Genomic DNA, 17,715 nt, shown 5'->3' with positions numbered 1-17,715 from the left:
GGGTACCCAAGCATAGAGTTAAAGGCTGCTGTGAGCTGCCTGATGTGGGCGCTGAGTTCCTCTGGAAGAGCAGCAAGTGATCTTAACTGCTGAGCCATCTTCTCAGCCCATTAGCAATTTTCTTTGGCAGGTGGCGGTGGAGGAGGTTTCTAGATAGTTTTTCTGCACAGCCCTGGCTGTCCTGGAAGTGGCTCTGTAAACCAGGCTGGCCGTGAAACCCGGAGATCAGCTGGGATTAAAGGTGTGCGCCATCACCACAGTTCACCAAGCAGTGTTAAACCACTATGACATACATGAAATAACAGTGCAAACACGCTCGTTAGGAAAGAACCTCCCAGATGCACTCTCACTCTCCCCACAGCAGGTCCCTGTGGGCAGGTCCATGGGCAGGGAAGGGCTGCAGCAGCTCTGTCCACTCTACTGTTAGGGGAGCTACCAAGCGCCTCAGACAGGGTCTCACAAATTCAGGGCTGGCCAACAGGGGCCACAGGTACAGTGAAGGATAAAAAGTTGTGACTCACACATGAGACTGAAATTCAAAGGCCAGTGGATAGAGCTAAAACCTAGAAGACAAGCTAAAATGATACTGCGGGGCATGAAGCTAAGGCAGCTTCTACCCACAGAAGGCAGGCCGACCCGTCTGCCTGAGCTGTTCTGATGAAAGCTGCTCCATCCGCGCTGGGCCCCGTATGGGCTGCTCAGGACACTCGTCACACAGCAGTCTGACTCTCTGCCCCTCCCGGAGCTCACCGCACCTCAGGGTACCCTGCAGCTCCTGCACACCCTCCTGCCCAAGTAGACAGTCTAAAAATCTCCTCACCAGACCTCTGGCCAGGTAATACTGCACAAAGTGTTTCCAGGTGATCTCTTTTCCGGTATCTCGAAAATAGAAATATAAAAATCCCACAGCCACGCCTGCCCCCAAAACAGCCAGGCTCCGGAAGTCTTTGTTGTCCCAAGGAAGCTCCCCCTACGGAAGAAAAGGTAACATGTTTTCTAGTTAAAGGACAAACAAGGTGATTTAAAATGTCTCTCTTAAGTTTTTATTTACATGTACGCCTGTGTGCCAGGGAAAGGGGGTGCCCACGGAGGCCAGAAGGGATTTGCTTCCACAGAACTGGAGCTGCAGGCAGCTACAAGCTGCCCAATGTAAGTGTTAGCTCTGGTACAGCATGAGCTCTCACTCACTGAGCATGCATGGACTCTAGAGACTGAGTCCAGAGTCTTGCATGAACTAGCTGAGAGCCCAGCTACTGAGCTACAGCCCGGCCTTAGGACACTTACTTTATGAAGACGGCAATTTCTCTTTTCAGTGTGTCGCCCTGGCTGGCCTGGAACCAGCTATGTACACTAGTCCAGCCTCAAACTCACAGAGCTCAGCCTCTCTCTGCCTCCCGAGCCACCATGCCATGCTGAAGGTTCTCTCCTATCTAGGACTCTGTAACACACACAGAAGTCTTGATCTATCTTAATAAATTCCACACAATCTTTGAACTATCTACGTCCCTCAAAACTCCACACTGGAGCTGGGCAGTGGTGGCGCATGCCTTTAATCCCAGCAATTAGGAGGTAGAGGCAGGTGGATCTCCATGAGTTCGAGGCCAGCCTCATCTACAAAGTGAGTCCATGACAGCCAAGGCTACACATAGAAACCCTGTCTTGAAAAAAAAAGAACTGGGACTATGGGACACAATTGCATCATAGGAGTCCATCTTCATGCATGGGATCTGTGTGCTAACACTGAAGGTCTTGATGGGCACACTTTGTTTCTTCTTGCCATATAAGGATGGCTCCTTATAGATGAAGCAATATACAGGACGTGAGCCTTGAAAGCAGATCAACACCTCTAAAATACCGGACACAGCATTCTGACCCTGCACTTTCCAGCCTCTTTAATTGGGAATAAACATACAGTATTCACAGATTAAACACTCAAGCAGTGCATGGTGGTGTGCACCTGTAATCCAGCACGCAGAGGCAGGGACAGGAGGGTCACCACAAGCCTAAGCAACACAGTGAGCTCTAGGCCAGCCCAGGCTGCATAACACATCACAAAACTACCAAAACAAACAAGAAACACTTTTGTCTAACAGCAGGAACAAAATTAGACAGCCAGGTTCAAAGCCTGAGCTCTGCCTGCACCACACCGTCTAGGGAGGCGCAGGCTCCGGGCTGCAGGGACACACAAACCTTCTGCATGCGTTTCCACCAGCCAAGGTCATCTTGTTTCCCTCCTCTCTGGCCTCCATTTCCTCCAGGCCTAGCGTTCTTTGGTTCTACAGTTTCAGAGATTAAAAAAAAAAGAAAGAAAGCGAAGTCTTATATTCCAACAGAAAAAGATAAATATGTAATTTTCCAGAGATTAAAAAAAAAGAAAGAAAGCGAAGTCTTATATTCCAACAGAAAAAGATAAATATGTAATTTTCCAGAGAATTCAAAGAGCAGAAAAAAGGCAAGGGGGCAGTTCAGTTACACGTCTGCAATGCAAACGTGAGGGTCTGAGTTCAGGTCTCCAGAGTCCATGGTAAGAGCCAGATGCAGTGGCCTGTGAGCCTCTGGACTCAGGAGAGACAAGGAGGATTTGTGAGGCACACAGGCAAGGCCAGCCTAGCCCACCCAGCAAGTTCCAGGTTCATAAAAGACCCTGTTCAAAAACTAAGGTGGGGGCTGGTGAGATGCCTGTCACCAAGCATGACCAGAACCCATCCCTGGAACACACGGGTGGAAGGAGAGAGCTCTTCACTGCCTCTGCCTTCCGAATCTCTCCCCCGCCCCTCCCCGTGTCTCTCTCTCTCTCTCTCTCTCTCTCTCTCTCTCTCTCTCTCTCTCTCTCTCACACACACACACACACACACACACACACACACACACACACACACGAATAAATACAGTTAAGAAAATTTAAACCAAAGCAGAGCATGATTAAGGAAGACAACATTGACCTCTAGCCTACAAACACATACACTATATGCGCAGTGCATGCACAAATAGGCATGCCCAAACAAATAACGGAAAAACAATAAACAGGAAAAAGGACAAAGCTGGGAGATATTGTTGAAAAGCAGCTTTATTGGGCATGGTGGTGCACACCTTTAATCCCAGCAATAAGGAGGCAGAGGCAGGCAGATCACTGTGAGTTCAAGGCCAACCTGGTCTACAAAGTCCAGGACAGCCAAGGTTATACAGAAAAACCACCACCAACAACAAAGAAAGGCAGCTTTATATACATATAAAATCATTAAATTTACTTTGTGAGCTTCAAGCACAAGCTACTTATTTGTTTTTGAGACAGGGCTCCATTATGTAGGCCAGGCTAACCTGAACCTTGCAATCCCCCCACCCCAGCTTCCTGAGCGCTGTGACTTCAGCTATGCTCCACCATACCAGGCAGTCCTGAGCTTTTGCAGCAGTTGTTTTTTTGGTTTGGTTTGGTTTTTGGCTAACATACCATGGCTATAGTTAGGTGGCAGAGAAAAAATAAGGCAGGCTGGCACAGCTGCCTCCCTTAGGAGACTCAGTGCACATTATGAACTCTATGTGCAGAAAATTCTGCTGTTGCGTGGGGTTTTTTTTTCTTTTTTTCTCACTATGTAGCTCTGGTTGCCCTGGAACTCACTCTGTAGACCAGGCTGACCTCGAAATCACAGAGATCCAGTTGCTTCTATATCTCAAGTGCTGGGATTAATGGTGTGTGTGCCACCACGCCGAGCCCATGTGTATACTTTTGACCTCTGGACTCTAAGAGCAAGCGCCCTGAGCATCTTTGCAATATTCATACAGGTTCTAGGTCGGAACAAGCCCTTCTCCACACTCCAGCAACCCTAAAACAGTGTCACGCAGGTCCAGAAAAGGCTGTGGTGACACAGGAAATGGCAACATGAACTAATGAGACAGAGAGAGTCACAGTTGTTACAGATAAAACATGAGTCTTGAAAAGATGGTGGCAAGACATACCAGCACGCATCCCAGTATGCCTGTGTGTATTTCTCACCGTTTAGTGCTCACAGTAGCTAAGCTGGTGAAGAAACCCCGGTAAACCATCCCGATCCCTAAGCTGACTCATGGGCGGCTGCAGAGACTGACCACTCTTACACAGGACCCAGGGTTGAATCCCAGCTCCCACATGGTGGCTCCTGACTGTCTATCACTGCATTTCCAGAGGACCTGACACTCTCTTTTGGGCTTCCAGCATAGGCACATGAGGGGTACACAGGATGCATTAAAAAACAAAAAACTCAAATATGTAAAATAAAATAAAATGTAAATTAAAAAAAAAAAATTAAAGCCAGGCAGTGGTGGCACACACCTTTAATCTCTTTAAGCAATTGGGAGACAAAAGGCAGGAGGGTCTCTGACTTTGAGGCCAACCTGGTCTACAGAGCAAGTTCTACAACAGCCATGGCTGTACATAAAAACCCCAATAGAAACAAACAAAACAAACAAAAAACAAAAAATATAGTCCAACAAGACTTAGATCCAAACAAGCTGAGAAAATAGTGACAGAGAAAGAGAGAGACAGGAAACAGCCTGACTCAGGAACTGGAGGCAGAACTCGCTTCACACAAGCACCTGTTTTTCCCTCCTCAAACACTCCGGGCGTAGCAACGACTCTGATCCCAGCACTCGGGAGGCAGAGGCAGGCAGATCACTGGGAGCTTGACATGGGTCTGGTCTATATAGTAAGCTCCAAGCCAGCCAATCTACATAGTAACACCGTGTCTCAAAAAAACCAAAGTAAGCACATACACAAAAAAAAGCTTGAAAAAGGGGGCTGGAGAGATGGCTCAGCCGTTATGAGAACTGGCTGCTCTTCCTGGAGACAAACGATCCATTCCCAGCAGCTCACACCTGTCTGTAGCTCCAGTTCAAGGCATCTGATGGCCTCTTGTGGCCTCTCTGGGCACCTGGCACACAAACAGGCATGCAGGCAAAACACTCAAGCATATAAAATACAAATAAAAGCTGGACTTTTTACCTTTTTCTGGAGCTACTGAATTTCCTGGGTTGGTACTTCCTTTGTTCTTCTTATTCTTAAAAAATTTCTCAAAACCTTAGGGACAAAATGGAGAGGTTTTAGCATTTTTAAAAGGAAAACAGAAAAGAAAGAAAGAAAGAAAGAAAGAAAGAAAGAAAGAAAGAAAAAAACCCTACACACACTTGGAAAAGCACCGATCCTGAGAAGCGGCCGAGAAAACAAGGGAAAGGTCACCTCTCCTTCCTGCCTTTCTTCTCACCTGATCAAAGCAGCAACTAGCCCAGGTCCAGACACAGACACGTGGGCTAAGGAGCATTTTCTCCCACTCTCTGGAGACAGAGGTCTCCAGACGCATCCACGCCTGTGGTCCCTTTGCTCAGAACACTAAGCACAGGCCCCTGAATTCTAGGTACCTAGCCTCCAAACATGAGGATGTATCCTCAGACTCAACTATGCAGGAACATACTTACTCCGGCACCTCTTAAAAGATTCATCCAGAAGCATCCTTCTGGATGTTTCACTTTTGCCAGAGTCAATGATATATCAGTGGGAAAGGCATGTAGGTGCCATGGTGGCTCAATATGAACACTAGGAAGTGGGGGGCTGGAGAGGTGGCTCAGCGGGTAAGAGCACTGCCTGCTTTCCCGGAGGTCCTGAGTTCAATTCCCAGCATCCACATGGTGGCTCACAACCATCTATAATGTGATTTAATGTGCACTGTATACATAATAAATAAATAAATCTTTAAAAAAAAAAAAGAAAGAAAGAAAAGAAAAAGAAGACTAGGAAGGGAAGAACAGGAACTTGCTAGCTGTCATGCCCCCTTGTCACCCGTCTGGGCAAGCTATGCTATCAACTTCCCAGCGCTAGTGTAGGCACCTCTGGGCGGTTTCGAACACAGCCTCGGGGAGAAGGCGGTCAGTCTTCCCTGCAGAGCCAGCTGCTTCGAGCATTTCCCGGGATGACACTGAAACAGACACAATTAAGCTGCTTCCGCCACCGACACCACATCTTCTCAGAGTAGCCAGAACAAGGTGCAAAGGACAGACTTCACACCTGAGGCGTGAGCTTTTTACTTTAGTTACCTATTTAAATATCCAAACAATGAATACCAACTAAATTCACAGTAAAAACTCATGAAGAATTCTTTATAGCCCTCTTACGAGGCAGGGGCGGATGGATCTCTGAGTTCAGGCCAGGCTGGTCTGGAGCTCCAGGACAACCAGGGCTACACGGAGCAACCTGCACAAACAGTTTAATATCCAAGGAAAATAAACTAAAATAAACATAAAAACAAGATAACTAACCATTTCCTGCCTGAGGCAATCTCAGCAACAAACGATTAGTTTATGTATATGTAAAAAAAATTTTTTTTAATTAAAAAACAAGAGCCAGGCGTGGTGGCGCACGCCTTTAATCCCAGCACTCGGGAGGCAGAGGCAGGTGGATCTCTGTGATTTAAAGGCCAGCCCGGTCTACAAAATAAGTCCATGACAGTCAAGGCTACACAGAGAAACCCTGTTTTGAAAAACCAAAAAAACAAACAAACAAAAAACCACCAAAATAAGAAAGGAAGGAAAGAAGGAAGGGAGGGGCTGGAGAGATGGCTCAGAGGTTAAGAGCACTAGCTGCTCTTCCGGAGGTCCTGTTCAATTCCCAGTAACCACATGGTGGCTCACACCCATCTATATGTGATCTAGTGCCCTCTCCTGGCCTGCAGGTGTACATGCAGGCAGGGCACTTATATACATAAAAGAAATAAATAAAACCTTTAAAAAAAAAAAAAAGCCAGGTGTTGTAGGCACGCCCTTAATCCCAGCACTTGGGAGGCAGAGGCAGGTGGATCTTTGTGAGTTTAAATCCAGCCTGGTCTACAAATTGAATCCAGGACAGCCAAGGCTACACATAGAAACCCTGTCTCAAGGGGGGGAAAAAAGAAAAAGAAAAAGAAAGAAGCCAAGCAGTGGTGGCACAAGCCTTTGCACACCTTTAATCCCAGCACTCAGGAGGCAGAGATAGGTGGATCTCTGCAAGTTTGAACCCAGCCTGGTCTACATAGGAGTCCAAATATAAATAAATAAATAAATAAATAAATAAATAAATAAATAAATATTAAAACCCAAAATAAATAAATATTTTCAGTTAAGAAAACAAAACAAACAAACAAAACCGGGGACCTGAGAGATGGCTCAGAGGTTAAGAGCACTGTCTGTTCTTCCAGAGGACCTGAGTTCAATTCCCAGCAACCACATAGTGGCTCATGACCATCTAAATGTAATCTGATGCTCTCTTCTGGTGTGCAGGTGTACATGCAAGCAGAATACTGTATACATAAAAAAATAAATCTTTTTTTAAAAATAAAGAAAAAACCAAAACAAAATACAAGCAGGGCATGGTGGTGCACACCTTTAATCCCAGGTAAAGGCAGGCAGATTCTGAGTTCCAGGCCAGCCTGGTCTACACAGTGAGTTCCAGGACAGCCAGGACTACATGGAGATCCTGTCTTACACACACACACACACCTGTAATCTCAGGTCTTGGGAAGCTGAGGCAGAATGGGCACAGGGAGTTCAAGTGCAGCCTGGGCTAGAGTGAGACCTTTGCATCAGTTATGGGCAGTGAAATGGTTCCACAGGCAAACACACTTGCTCCCAAGCCCAACAGCCTGAGCTCTGTGCGTTGAGAACCTAACAGTGGAAGAACAGAAAGGACTCCCACGAGTGGTCCATGCATGACATGGCATGTGCACGCACACACAAATAAAACAAGCCATTAATTAATACTGTGAGACTAAACTCTTACAGCTGAATTCAAGGTCAGTATGGGCTACAATACTGTATCATAAAATAAATAAATAAAACGCATTTCTTAAGATGCCCACATCCATGCCCTCAAGTGTTATCTTTTTTCCCTAGCACCTGCTTATTTTTCACATTTAAAAATGTAACTGATGGGCTGGAGAGATGGCTCAGCGGTTAAGAGCACTGTCTGCTCTTCCAGAGGTCCTGAGTTCAGTTCCCAGCAACCACATGGTGGCTCACAACCATCTATAATGTGATCTGATGCATAATGTTTACATAATAAATAGATCTTTTTTTAAAATGTAACTGATAGCCGGGCATGATGGCGCACGCCTTTAATCCCAGCACTCGGGAGGCAGAGGCAGGTGGATCACTGTGAGTTCGAGGCCAGCCTAGTCTACAAAGCGAGTCCAGGACAGCCAAGGCTACATAGAGAAACCCTGTCTCAAAAAATTAAAAAAATAAAATGTAACTGATTTGATTAGATAGAATAACTTTTGAGCTGGGCATGATGGCACATGCCTTTAATCCCAGCACTTGGGAGACAGAGGCAGGTGGACCGCTGTGAGTTCGAGGCCAGTCTCTACAAAGTGAGTCCAGGACAGCCAAGACTACACAGAGAAACCCTGTCTCAAAAAACAACAACAACAAAAATAAAATAAAATAAATCTTCGACTTTTAAAAAATCTCTTTAAATGTGACCACAGGCTTTTAGTGTGGGCACCTGACAAGCATGCAGCTTGTGTTCTCTGCCCTCGGCCCCCCACCCCCTCACCCACCCACACCCACACTCCTTCAGCAAGGGCATTCCCACTGTGCTGCCTGGCACTCACAAGTGCACCCTGCACTGCCCTGCCTTTTGTGGTGCACCAAGAGTCTGAGCACTCCAGGTGGAATTGCTGAGAGGGGTTTGCAAATGGCAGCAGGCACTGCTTATCTGGATGAGAGCTTCTTGCCCCTAAAAGGCCCTTCTCAGGGAGGGGAGTCTGCACTGTATGGTCTTGCAGACAAACTACTTATGGACTGTTGAAAAAAAAAAAGTCTTTTGGGCTGGAGAGATGGCTCAGAGGTTAAGAGGACTGCCTGCTCTTCCAAAGGTCCTGAGTTCAATTCCCAGAAACCACATGGTGGCTCACAACCATCTACAGTGAAATCTGGTGCCCTCTTCTGGCCAGCATGCCTACATGCAGGCAGAGCACTGTATACATAATAAATGTTAAAAAAAACAAAAAAAACAAAAAAAAAACCATGGTGGCACATGCCTCTAATCTCAGTACTTGGGAGGCAGAGGCAGGTGGATCTCTGTGAGTTCGAGGCCAGTCTGGTCTACAATGCGAGTCCAGGACAGCCCAAGGCTACACAGAGAAACCCAGTCTCGGTCGGGGGGGGGGGGGGGGGGGGGGGGAGGGGAGTCTTTGGATAAACTCTAGCTCTGCTTCTGAATAAAAAAAATAAGAAAAAAAAAAAAAAAACACTTCCATTTACATCAGCCAAGAACAAGAGCTACTGTCACAGTCGGCAACGAAGGCAAACAGTGTTCTAGATAGCCTCTTATTCCAAGAAAGAGACAGCAGCTTTACTAGATAGACTATTTATCTCGCTCAGGGTTACGTTGATTCCAAGACTGGAGACAAGTTTTCATCATCACAGGTCAAAAGCCATGACCACAGAAAGTACCACAATAAAATGTAGCACGGAAAAAAAGAAAAAGCTGGGCAGCAGTGGCACGGGCCTTTAATCCCAGCACTCAGGACGCAGAGGAAGGCGGATCTGAGTTCCAGGCCAGCCTGGTCTACAGAGCAAGGTCCAGGGGACAACTAGGGCTACACAAAGCAACCATGTCACAGAAAACAAATAAGTACATTCAGTAACTCAGTATAAACTGTACTAGGATACAAAAATTCCAATGTAAGAGAGACGTTTGCATGGCTTTTGCGATTTTCTTATGGTGAGACTCATCCTGTCAATGACAGCAGCTGGGAAGTTTCGGCTGTGTGGAGGCAGATCTCTGTGAGTTCAAGGCCAGCCTGGTCTGCAAGCGAGTACAGGAAAACTCCATCAAAGAAGTTAGTCTTTTACTTTTTTGTTGTTGTTGTTTTGTAGACAGGGTTTCTCTGTGTGGTCCTGGCTGTCCTGGACTCACTTTGCAGACCAGGCTGGCCTCAAACTCCCAGGGCTTGGATCAGAGGCATGCACCACCACAGCCAGCTTGAAACTTTCAAGATTAGCCTAATTACTGACTTTCTTAGTTGGTTACTAGAAACCACCCTTAATCAGGGTTACAGTGAAAACAAATTGGGGGGGGGGGGCACTGAATGTACTTTGCTTTAGAGTCATGAAGGATACACAAGCATGGAATCTTCCTCTGCAGTTAGGAAGGGAAGCTGAGGACAGGCATGTGTGGCAGGGCAGCGCCTACAGAAAAGGCCCTGAGAGGGCAAGAAACCCTGAGAGGCCTTTTGTGAAGCCTGGTCTTTGTTAGAGATACCAGAGCCATGAGACACCTGTGAAGGGAGCTGCACATAGCTCTGGGCGTGCCGACAGCCTCAGAGAGCAAAGCCCTCTGACACCAGGCATGGAGCTGAAGGATTTGGAGCTTGGCCTACTGGGGGTTTTGTTTGGTTGGGTTTTGGTTTTGGTTTTGGTTTTTTGAGACAGGGTTTCTCTGGGTTAGCCTTGGCTGTCCTGGACTCACTTCGTAGACCAGGCTGGCTTCAAAGTCACAGCGATCCACTTGCCTCTGCCTCCGAGTGCTGGGATTACACCCACCATGCGTGGCTGGCCTACTGGGTTTGGATCCAGGATTTCTTCTCCATACTCCCACTCCTCCCTCTTGTGAAATGGTCATGTTTATTCTAGCAAATATATGTTGGAAATATGAAATCTACTTTTTGATTTTACAGGGAGTTGCAAAATTGAGAAGCAAAATTGTATCTTATGGTCTCAAGGATTGTGTCTGAAGAGAGCCTTGCTGATCTAAGAATGACGAAGCTTCATTTAGAAAGCCAAGCCACCTGCTGAGGACGACCAGTGCAAAAACTGTCTGATTAACCCCCATGGCATGAGTCCCCTGATCAAAAACTGGAAGACTGTGAAGCTCGTGTTAATAGCTAGTGGTTACTTGCTGTTTTCCCGTGTTGGTTTCACAACTAGATACACAGGATGCCCTGTGCACCGGCACCCACAGGGCTGCGAGGCCGGGAAGACAATGCAAATCATGAGACTGGAAGTAGTTAATAAAGCGATTGCAGGCAGCCTTGGCAAAGGCCCAGGAAGAGGCTTGCTAGTCCGCTTGTCTTTTTCATCACATCTTCACCAGAAAAGTAAAAATGCTAGGCCGAGCATGGTGGCTCACGCCTTTAATTCCAGCACTGGGGAGGGAGAGGCAGGTGGATCGTTGTGAATTTCAGGCCAGCCTGGTCTCCAGAAGGAGTTCTAGGACAGCCAAGGCTACACAGAAAAACCTTGTCTGGAAAAAAACAAACAACAAACATTCAGATTTGTTTTAATAGTGACAGATAAAAAGTCCTATTTGTAGCTGAGGTGTTGGCACACACCTTTAATCCCAGCACTCAGGAGGCAGAGGCAGGCGGATCACTGAGTTCAAGGCCAGCCTGGTCTACAAAGAGAAACCCTTTCTTGAAAAACCGGAGGAAAAAAAAAGTCCTATTTGTGATGAAAGAAAGGAAAACTTCCGTAAGTCTCAGAAGAAACTGAACTTTTTTTTGTGGGAAGGATGCTAAGCTTTGTCACTGGTGAAGGCAATATTGGGGGCTTTGCCCTTGGACACACTACGGATACTCCCTGAGATTAACCTTGAGATAGACTGGGTGGAGCCATCCTGGGCCAGGAGTTCAGAAAGCGGACCTGGGGACTCCACGTGGACTGCTGTGTTTCTAATCGACCATCAATGGGAGAGGGAGACCGCCCCTTGCACATGGCAGACAGGCAGGCGGAGGGGACAGAGAGAGGAGCAGCAGGTTCAGACCGGGCTTGAGTGTACATGGATCAGAAGGAGGATCAGCGAACAGGCCGGACCAGCGCGCAGGCCAGAGACACCTAGGGACCCGTCCCGTGGAACCGATGCTGGAAGGTTCACTCTTTTTTCCCTTTAACCTTTTTTCCCTCTTGTGTAAGCTAGTTGGGTTGTAAAATAAAGTTTAATTGTTAAGAAACAGAGCCACAGAATCAATTAATAAAATAAAATTTAAAAAAAAGAATAAATTAATAAAATAAAATTTAAAAAAAAGAAAAGAAACAGAGCCACCATTTTTCCGGGGTCCTCTGTGTAGTCATGCCTGTCCTAGAACCCCCTTGTAGACCAGGGTTACCTTCAGAATCAGAGACCCGCCTGCCTCTGCCTCCCGAGTGTGGGACTAAAAATCAGAGACCCGCCTGCCTCTGCCTCCCGAGTGTGGGACTAAAAATCAGAGACCCGCCTGCCTCTGCCTCCCGAGTGTGGGACTAAAAATCAGAGACCCGCCTGCCTCTGCCTCCCGAGTGTGGGACTAAAAATCTGAGACCCGCCTGCCTCTGCCTCCCGAGTGTGGGACTAAAAATCAGAGACCCGCCTGCCTCTGCCTCCCGAGTGTGGGACTAAAAATCAGAGACCCGCCTGCCTCTGCCTCCCGAGTGTGGGACTAAAAATCAGAGACCCGCCTGCCTCTGCCTCCCGAGTGTGGGACTAAAAATCAGAGACCCGCCTGCCTCTGCCTCCCGAGTGTGGGACTAAAAATCAGAGACCCGCCTGCCTCTGCCTCCCGAGTGTGGGACTAAAATCAGAGACCCGCCTGCCTCTGCCTCCCGAGTGTGGGACTAAAAATCAGAGACCCCGCCTGCCTCTGCCTCCCGAGTGTGGGACTAAAAACCAGAGACCCGCCTGCCTCTGCCTCCCGAGTGTGGGACTAAAAATCAGAGACCCGCCTGCCTCTGCCTCCCGAGTGTGGGACTAAAAATCAGAGACCCGCCTGCCTCTGCCTCCTGAGTGTGGGACTAAAAATCAGAGATGCGCCTGCCTCTGCCTCCTGAGTGTGGGACTAAAAATCAGAGACCCGCCTGCCTCTGCCTCCCGAGTGTGGGACTAAAGGCGTGAGCCACCGAGCAAGATTGGCCTTTTAAACATAGTTTAAAGACCATGGGGCGTTTTGAAGTTGAACTAAATGCATTTTGCCATTAGGCTGTGGCTGGGTCTAAGAAGCCCAGGGGGACAATGTGGTCATTTGACTCCCATGGGCATAGAATGGCCCCCATGGATTCATTTGTTTGAATAGTCCCCAGCAGGGGGAACCGTTTGGGAAGGATTAGGAGGTGTGGTCTTACTGGAGGAGGCGTGTCACGGGGGCTGGTTTTGAGGCTTGACAAGTCTCCTGTCATTCCCAGTTTGTTCTCTGCCACCTGCTTGTGAGATGTGACCTTTCGGCTGCTTTCCAGCTCCCTACTGCCATGCCTTCTCCAACCTCTAGAATTCTTAACCCTCTGAAACCGTAAGCTTTCTTGTGTAAGATGCTTTGGTTATGGTGTTTTATCACAGCAATATAAAAGTAATCAAGACAATGGTTGGTCCTTTCCTGATTAGTGAAGAGCCTCAACTCAGACATAGCTTTCACAAACACTGTGACACAGACCTGGGCTCCCTTCCTGGTGTTCGGTTCCTGGCTGGTCCTCAGCCCACAGCCGAGCAGCTTTGTTGCACTGATCCGTTATGTACAAGGCCAAGATATGAATGTGGCTCATCAAAGGCTCTTTCTGTTTCCACCACACAGCACAGCCCTATCTGTGTCCCACCGCCACAACAGTGACACAAGCAGGCCTTGTAAAGCCGTCTTCTAGCCGGTCTGCTTCACTCAGCCCTTCTTACTCCTGTAACACAGAGCACACCAGCTGCACCCACCCCACGGTAACACCGCTATTCCACACGGCTGGCAAGGCTGCCTCTACCGCCATTCCTGCAGGGTGCAGGCGGTCCAACCTAAGCGACACATCACACAGCGTCATCACTCCATTTCCTCATTTTGCCACCCTCTCCTTCATCCTTCATAATAACCCCACACAAGCCCTACGCTTGCTCACTGCTTCACTCTTCCATGCATCCCAGTGTGAACTCTGGAAACATGAGGACAGTGCTGTAGACAGACTGTAGGACACACATGATCACATGGGAGGCTGGGCACGAGGCACACGCCTTTAATCCCAGTAGCCCACTGATAAGAGGTAAGTGGATCTGTGAATTCACAGCCAAATGGTTCGAGGCCAGCCTGGTCTACAAAGGGACTTCAGGACAGCCAAGGCTACACAGAGAAACCCTGCCTCTAAAAATAAATAAAAAAATAAATAAATGCCGTATCAACTACCTAGAGAGGATACTCTCTCTCCAGTGGACACAACTCACACTACAGTGGGGTTTTTCAGTGATGCAGCTGCCCTTGAGTCGCCCCCCCTCCTTTAAGCAGCCCCAATAAACTCAATGATTCACTAAATTGGGTGGGAATGTTTGTTATATTCCACTTTTCTCTGGGCTGCTCCAAAAGATGAACAAACTTGTTTCAGAAAATCCCTGAAACTGACCAGATTCATTAGGCCCTTCCCTCTCAAAAAATATACAAGCAGCAAAGTCACTCTCAGACAAAACAAATCACAACAAAGACAGACTCTCAGAAAAGCCCAGCTGCCTGCAAGAAGCGTAAAGCAGCCTAGCGACCTGGATGAAGCAGAGGCCATCCAAGCTCCCCAGAAGATGCTTGGACCACCGATGCTTGGACCACCGAGAGAGCCGAGGTCACTCTCCAACCTGCTGAACAGCCCGGAAGTTCTGCAGTGTGCTCAAGGTTCCTGGATTTTGCTTTTTGTTTTGCTTTTTATTTTTGGTTTTCCGAGACAAGGTCTCTCTATGTAGCCTTGGCTGTCCTGGACTCGCTTTGTAGGGCAGGCTGGCCTCGAACTCACAGCGATCCACCCACCTTCTGCCTCCTGAGTTCTGGGATTAAAGGCGTGCACCACCACGGCTTTTGTGGGCTGTCTCCCATGTTGGGGTGAGCTTTGGTCATGCATGGGTCTCTGAGTCATTTCTGTTCCTGTAAGTAACCCCAATAAAATTGACTGGCTCAGCAGCTGGGCTTCAGTGCTATCCGTACTCTGGTCTGTTGGCCATTCCTTAGATCTCGTGAGAGCGGTGTCACGCAACATCCTTTCTTTGGTTTGTTGCCAGTGCTCTGCCTAGGGTGACTAGACATTCATGTCTCCTCATGAAAAGCCACACAGCCGACTCAAAGACTATTCGACATACTTCTTTCACAAAGACACAGCAGCTCAGTGACTCAGAACTGCCTGCCCTGTAGCACTGTGCAATGTTCACTATCTGACTGATCATCCACCAGAACAGGATCCGCAGCACTAGACATGAACTGACTCTGCAACCAACAGTGCTAGAAACAAACCTGTGAGCATTTTCCCAACTCGTGCAGCCATTTCCTCCAAATCCAAACAGTCCCTCCTGGGGAGAGGAGATGAGTGCTTAAGACCCAAGAAGCTCACAAATCTTTTTTAAACTTTTTTCGAGACAGGGTCTCTCTGTGTAGCCCTGGCTGTCCTGTACTCGCTTTGGTAGACCAGGCTGGCCTCAAACTCACAGTGACCCACCTGCCTCTGCCTCACAAAGTACTGGGATTAAAGGTGTGTGACAACATGTCTGGCTAAGCTCATAAATTTTATGCTCAGGGACTTTAAAAAAAATTCACACACACACACACACACAAAAATTAAAAAAGAATTCACAAGGCCTATCCCCAAAGTTACACAGGCAGCAAACAACTGCTGAAGAGAGGAGACCCTCTTCAGTGGCACTGACTGTGGGTTTTTCAGGGAGCTCCAGGAATACAGTGTGGGCCTTTTAACAATGCAACTGCTTTTGAGTCACTGCTGTAAGTAACTCTTCCTGGTGCTCCAATAATTAATTCCAATAAGCTCACTGCTTCAGAAAGCTGGAGGAGCCGGGTGTGGTGGCGCAGGCCTGTAATCCCAGCACTTGGGAGGCAGAGGCAGGTGGATCGCTGTGAGTTCAAGGCCAGCCTGGTCTACAAAGTGAGTCTAGGACAGCCAGGGATACACAGAGAAACCCTGTCTCAAAAAAAAAAACCAAAACAAAACAAAAACAAAAACAAAAACAGAAAGCTGGAGGAACAGAATCATGTCTTTTCGACTTATCGTGAGTGCCCTATGTCAGGTAAATGGGCCTTAATTCATGGAAAGCTACTGTCATATTAAGAAGGAACAAGAGGACCAAAAGTGATCTATTTGGAGATCGAGAATCACCACGAGTAATTCCAGTATAGCGATTGCAGTAACTTGCTTATCCTGCTTAAACTCTATAGCCCCTCCTTTGAGACCTACTTTAGTTAGCAGTTAACACCAGGTATCGCTCATTAGCAGATCAGAAGCCATTTTACTCCCGAGTCTCCAGGGAGTTCAAGTTCTCAGGCCCTATGTGCCTGAAACCAGAAAAGCTCAATGATTGTAAATGCATGTTCTGCTTGGGTTAAAGATAAATGTCTGTCCTATCAGAGCTATGACCGTAACATCCTGCTAGGTTCCTTACTCCCAGTGAGCGGGGAGGGGCGGGGGGGGAGGCCCCAAAAGCTCCCCTACCCTAAATCCTAGCCAATCATCTTTAAACGCTCTGTATAGCTACCTGGACATTGTGCTCAGAACAAAATCGATTCTTCTGTGTTTAGCTGGTCAAAATGATGTAACGCCACCCTCCACCTGGCTTCCCACCTTGTTACCTGACTGTTACCTGATTACAGTTTTTCTTATAAAAACCTGTCTTAGAAACAGTCGGGGGGCGGGGGTCACAGTTTGCTCCCGAGTCCACTGTGTCCCTGGCCATGGTCAATCTTGGGGTGTGGCGTTCTAATAAACCATCAATATCTCACTGACATTGGTGCCCAAGTGGTTTGTGTGGCAGTTCTTGTATCACAACATTCTCTTTCAAAATGATGAGCCTCCTTAGTGTAGTGGCAGATGCACACTCTATGGTGGGTGCCAAACTAAGAATGAAGCATCTTGGCGGAAATCTCAGGGTGGCCATCTTTCTCTGCTTAGTATAGAGACCTACGCCTCCTTAATGAATAACGTCTACCTTTCAAATGGGGAGCCCCCCCCCCCGACACACACCAGTAGCCAAATGGATAAAAGATAAAATACACCGGCGGAGTCTTGAGGCAGAAATCACGTAGCGCCTGCGCCCGGCCCAGCCGCAGGCAGATGACGTCACTGCGACGTCCACGCAGCCCCCACCACGCCGCCCGGAACCTGTGGACACAAGAGGATCCCTGCTCACCTGCCAGGCAATGCCACAGGCCCTCACGCTGCTCCACACCGTCCCGCCGCTTCCTGCGCCCCCGCCACATCGCCACAGCTTGGAAAACGGCCAGGCCAGGGCCCGGCTGACCGGCGCCCCCACCAGCCGGAGTAACATCCCCCGGCCCTGACCTCGCGCCGCCTGGGCGCGCGCACGCGCAGCAGACCGGTCATAGTGCGCCACGCCCCTGGGCGCGCGCGTGCGCAGCGGGCCACGGCATTGGCTGGGACCCTAGGGTTTTTGTTTTTGTTTTTTCTTTGTTGTTGTTTTTAGGTGTCCAACTCGCAGGCTGTACTGTTCAGGCTCCTGTGCAGGCGTGCCGCTTTGCTCTGCCTGATGGCTGATGACACATGGCCCGCAGCCAACTTGACCTAGGCACCAAGGGCTTTTAGACGTGTTTTAAATTGGACATTGTCAACGACACCAACGGTCTGGGCGTGTCCTCGGTGGGAAGGCGGCTCACGGAACTGAACTAACTACTTCTCCCTCCGTGCGTGCACAGCTGGTTAGAGGCGTTCCCCGGTATTTCTCATCCAGTTTAACGTGCTTCGACACCACGCGTGAACAAAGGAACCATTTGGTAC

At 48.2% G+C, this 17,715-nt stretch overlaps 1 protein-coding gene across 1 annotated transcript in view; it reads right to left on the bottom strand.

Moving 5' to 3' along the window:
* Nucleotides 1-17,283, bottom strand: part of LOC127209162 (AFG3-like protein 1) — a 34,695-nt gene extending 17,412 nt beyond the window's left edge. The window contains exons 1-5 of the mRNA XM_051168742.1: nt 17,111-17,283; nt 5,855-5,942; nt 4,976-5,050; nt 2,191-2,276; nt 821-970 (exon numbers count right to left, since the gene is read on the bottom strand). Coding sequence (XP_051024699.1) covers nt 821-970; nt 2,191-2,276; nt 4,976-5,050; nt 5,855-5,942; nt 17,111-17,248 — 537 coding nt within the window. The 5' untranslated portion in view covers nt 17,249-17,283. The remainder of the gene's footprint in view (nt 1-820; nt 971-2,190; nt 2,277-4,975; nt 5,051-5,854; nt 5,943-17,110) is intronic.
* Between the last annotated feature and the right edge of the window lie 432 nt (nt 17,284-17,715).

The sequence above is a fragment of the Acomys russatus genome, chromosome 26, assembly GCF_903995435.1.
Source record: "Acomys russatus chromosome 26, mAcoRus1.1, whole genome shotgun sequence".
In the NCBI taxonomy this organism is placed as follows: Eukaryota; Metazoa; Chordata; class Mammalia; order Rodentia; family Muridae; genus Acomys; species Acomys russatus.
Note: the sequence above shows the minus strand (reverse complement) of the source record. Positions and strands in the feature narration are given on the sequence as shown.